This window comes from Diadema setosum, chromosome 3, assembly GCF_964275005.1.
Source record: "Diadema setosum chromosome 3, eeDiaSeto1, whole genome shotgun sequence".
NCBI classification, from domain to species: Eukaryota; Metazoa; Echinodermata; class Echinoidea; order Diadematoida; family Diadematidae; genus Diadema; species Diadema setosum.
Genome location: NC_092687.1, coordinates 12,257,801 through 12,261,515, shown reverse-complemented (window position 1 = coordinate 12,261,515; position 3,715 = coordinate 12,257,801). Strand labels below are relative to the sequence as shown.

Genomic DNA, 3,715 nt, shown 5'->3' with positions numbered 1-3,715 from the left:
AGTCGCGGGGATTCCCGGAGAGGTCCACGCAGAACGCCAGTAGGAGATCCGTAACGGCAGCACTTCGCAGGCAACTCCCACGCAGGTACCTCGCATCAGTCCCCGTATGCAGCCATGATAATGTCATTTCATGGGACTTTTGCTATTCCTTCAGAGGAATTCCTTCACTGAGTTGTCAGCCCCCACGCGACTGGTACAAAGGTCACACAGTATACCCGCAAGTAAAATTTAAGTAGAACGCGTCTAGCAAGTAAGACACATGCTCTGACTCTCCCAAATCCTTGTCCGCCCTCAGAAATTGTCAGGTATGCTGGAAAATTCCTGCACGCAACAAATCTGCGTAGCTTGTCCGGAAAGTTGTGACAGGGCCTGAACATGGTTGCGGGTAAAAAGATTTGCGTACACCCCTCCGCGTGACTACGGGTGAGATACGTGCTAGGTACTGTCATGTACGGCTCATCTACGGAGATCTCCGGGTAGTCAAAATTGTTCTTTGCAATTCGCACGCAAGACTTGCCCGGAAAGGTGTGTCACGGCCTTAAACATATCTCATGGTATGAAGTCCACTTAAAGGGTTAACAAATCAAAATAGGGAATTTCCCAGGAAATTCGCAAGTGTTTTTGAACACTTAGCCAATAGGTCATTACTGGCCTTGATTCAAATTTAAGATTAAAGGCAGATACATAAGAGATTTGGACATTTTTGACGTGGATCGTGATATACTTTCTGATATATGTATTATAAAGAAAGAAAGTGAGTTTTCAACTTGAAGTGATTATGAAGCAGATTATTTTTAATGCTTTTCCTCTTCTTTTCTCTTGTCTTGAAAACAGCGGTAGACATGCTATTCCTTGGCAAGACGCGACTCGCCGGCTTCATTCTAATGCACGTCATCATCTTCATTATATTGAAAACGGTGTACGCAGCAGATCGATCCATGAACTGTGAAATCAATCTTGACTCTCGGAGTGCGACCTGCGTTGACATGGGACTGTCATCGGTGCCGGAATATCTGCCTGACAACACCGAAAATCTTAGTTTGGGTGGAAACCAGATTACTGTCTTGCACAATACATCATTCTTTGCGTACAAGCAATTACGCGTGCTGGCCATTAACGCAAACAATATTTCGTTTATAGAGAGCGGCACGTTCTTGATGCTGTCATTTCTGCACTATCTACGTCTTTCGGACAACCCATTTCTTCCGGCGCTACGAGGGAACATGTTTGCAAGTACCAATCTTACGGTGATACTTCTCGATAATACTAACCTGGCATATTTGTCTCATGATCTCTTCAAAGCAATGATCTCAAACTCCGATTTTTACTTCCGTTGGAACGCTTTGCAGAACGTCAACTGGACGGGTTGCCACAACGTGTCCTTTGAATATATATCATTTCTACACAATAATTTGACAGAGATATCAGAACAGTCTTTTGTGATGGACTGCACCGCTGGTTTTCTTGATCTGGCCTACAACCCGATACGCCTCGTAAGCCCAGCCATCATTTCGTCCCTAAAAGTCAAAGACCTTGATATGAGCGGAATACTACTACCAGAGAGAGAGCTTCGTCATCTACTCGAGGGCGTAGGGTCGTCTTCAACAATAACTTCCCTTAGTATCAGAAGCATAGGTCTCACCTCCATACGACCTGGGCTATTCAGTGCTTTACATGGAAAACAACTTGACTGGTTAAACCTCGGCTCGAATGAACTGAAACAACTCATTCCACAAGGGTTCGAAAATTTGACTAATGTCTCTGAACTCGTGCTAGACTCCAACCGACTTGAAGTGATTGAACCTAGCTATTTTTCTGGTATGTCTTCGCTGCAAGTTCTAAACCTAGAATCAAACAATATTTCTGTCATAAACGTGGACAATTCTCTTTGGAATGCAAATCTTATCACATCATTTTTTCTCCAGCATAATAGTTTTGAGCGAATAGGGACTCATGCTTTCAACGGTCTGAAGAATCTGCGCGTTTTGGATTTATCTGAAAACGACTTTAACAAACTTACAAGCTTTTCGCTTTCGGATCTAGAATCGTTGAATATTCTTAAATTGATTGGATGCTCCTTCACAGTTAAAACTATCATTGAAATAAACGCACACACGCTAACAGACTTTTACCTTCTTGCAGCCAGAGGAATCCCCCGAAGAATGATTTCCCCCGGAACACTTCAAAGAAACACACCTCTTTTACAAAAAATAATCCTTGCGGAATCTTACATAAACATTAACTATCTTTGGGATTTTCAAAAAGACATATCCTCCTTTGAAGGGTTGCTTGAATTACGTGTATTGGACCTTTCCTTTAACGACATGTCGAGTGCACCCCCTGATTTTTTTAGAAACCTGACCAGCTTGAGAGAGTTATACCTAGATCATTGCGACTTGTCAGTAAGACCTCCGCCGGTTGATGGGCTTTGCAGTCTACAAATTCTCAGCCTAAGTGACAATCATTTACATTATATTCCCCACAATTTCCTAAATGATACAGTTCAACTGCGGGATCTATCATTAGCTAGTAATTTTCTAGTATACTTGCACAGCGATATATTTCGAAACGTTGTGAACCTAACTCGATTAGATCTAACATTAAATCGTTTCGTTACGCTCCATTTCACAACATTCGAGCCTATACTAGAAACTCTCTCGGTAATTGGTTTAGCATTAAATCCCTGGAATTGCAACTGTTCCCTGCAATGGTTACCGAAATGGGTTGCTGAGAAGTCTATTGATGCTGAAAAAAGTGCTGGAGTCATATGTTCTGGTGACGGCTCGTTCAAATCTGCTGCAGGAAAACTCTTGTGGGATTTTGATCCAGTTAGAGAGTGTGGTCCACAGTTTATGATCTACCTCTCGGCGGCAGGCAGCGCTGTGTGTACTATATTAGCTCTTGTCCTGATATACCACAATCGCTGGAAAATCAGGTACGTGCTCTTTCTGTGCAAGATCCACTTTATTGGTTACCGGGAAATCATCGCCCAGCAGCAACGGGAACATTTCCAGTACGATATGTATGTTGCCATTCACGGTGAGGACGAGGAGTGGACGGATGAGATCTTCCGACGCGGTCTGGAAGAGAATCTTCCTGAATACGACCGACTTGCCATTGGCGATGAAGCGCTAAGGCTTGGGATGTACTACCTGGATTCTGTCAGCCTTCTTGTGGAGAATAGCTTCAAGGTGATTTTTCTCATCAGCGCCGATGCTCTCAAGAACCACATGTTCCTTCTCAAATTCCGACTCGCCCTGGATCACGTTAATGAGTTGCAGATGGAAAAGATCGTGCTCGTGTTTCTGGAAGACATCCCGGACGCCAACCTGCCATTTCTCATCCGTCTATTCCTTAGTGATAATCGGGCATATCTTGTGTGGCCGAGAGACCCTGAAGGGCAGGCCTACTTTTGGGAGCAGCTTGCAAAATACATGGCAGTCAACAGATATTGTAACCCACTTGTTCCCCCATAAGGACTGAATGTAACGCCAAGCCATATTTGATCTGACTATGGAACCACAATCTTTTGAAGCTGCAAGTTCTTTCAGAGAGCAAAACCATAATTTCATGTCCAGTCACTACAAGTCCAAAACTGTCTTTGTAAGTATGATGCTTACAGGATCACCTTTTATCTGTTCCTTGTTGCTGTTCATCCATGGACGAATGATATGAGTATGGATATGAATACAAGTTTATTCTATCACACGGCCGG

General features: G+C 43.4%; 1 protein-coding gene across 1 annotated transcript; it reads left to right on the top strand.

Annotated features, from left to right (window-relative positions):
• Positions 1–842: 842 nt before the first annotated feature.
• On the top strand, positions 843–3,476 carry LOC140246551 (CD180 antigen-like). The gene has a single exon (XM_072325894.1). The coding sequence runs from the start codon at positions 843–845 to the stop codon at positions 3,474–3,476; it is 2,634 nt and encodes an 877-aa protein (XP_072181995.1).
• Positions 3,477–3,715: the final 239 nt, after the last annotated feature.

Bases quoted from the DNA above. Each gene is read 5' to 3' on its own strand.
- LOC140246551 (XM_072325894.1), top strand. From the start codon at position 843: ATGCTATTCCTTGGCAAGACGCGACTCGCCGGCTTCATTCTAATGCAC.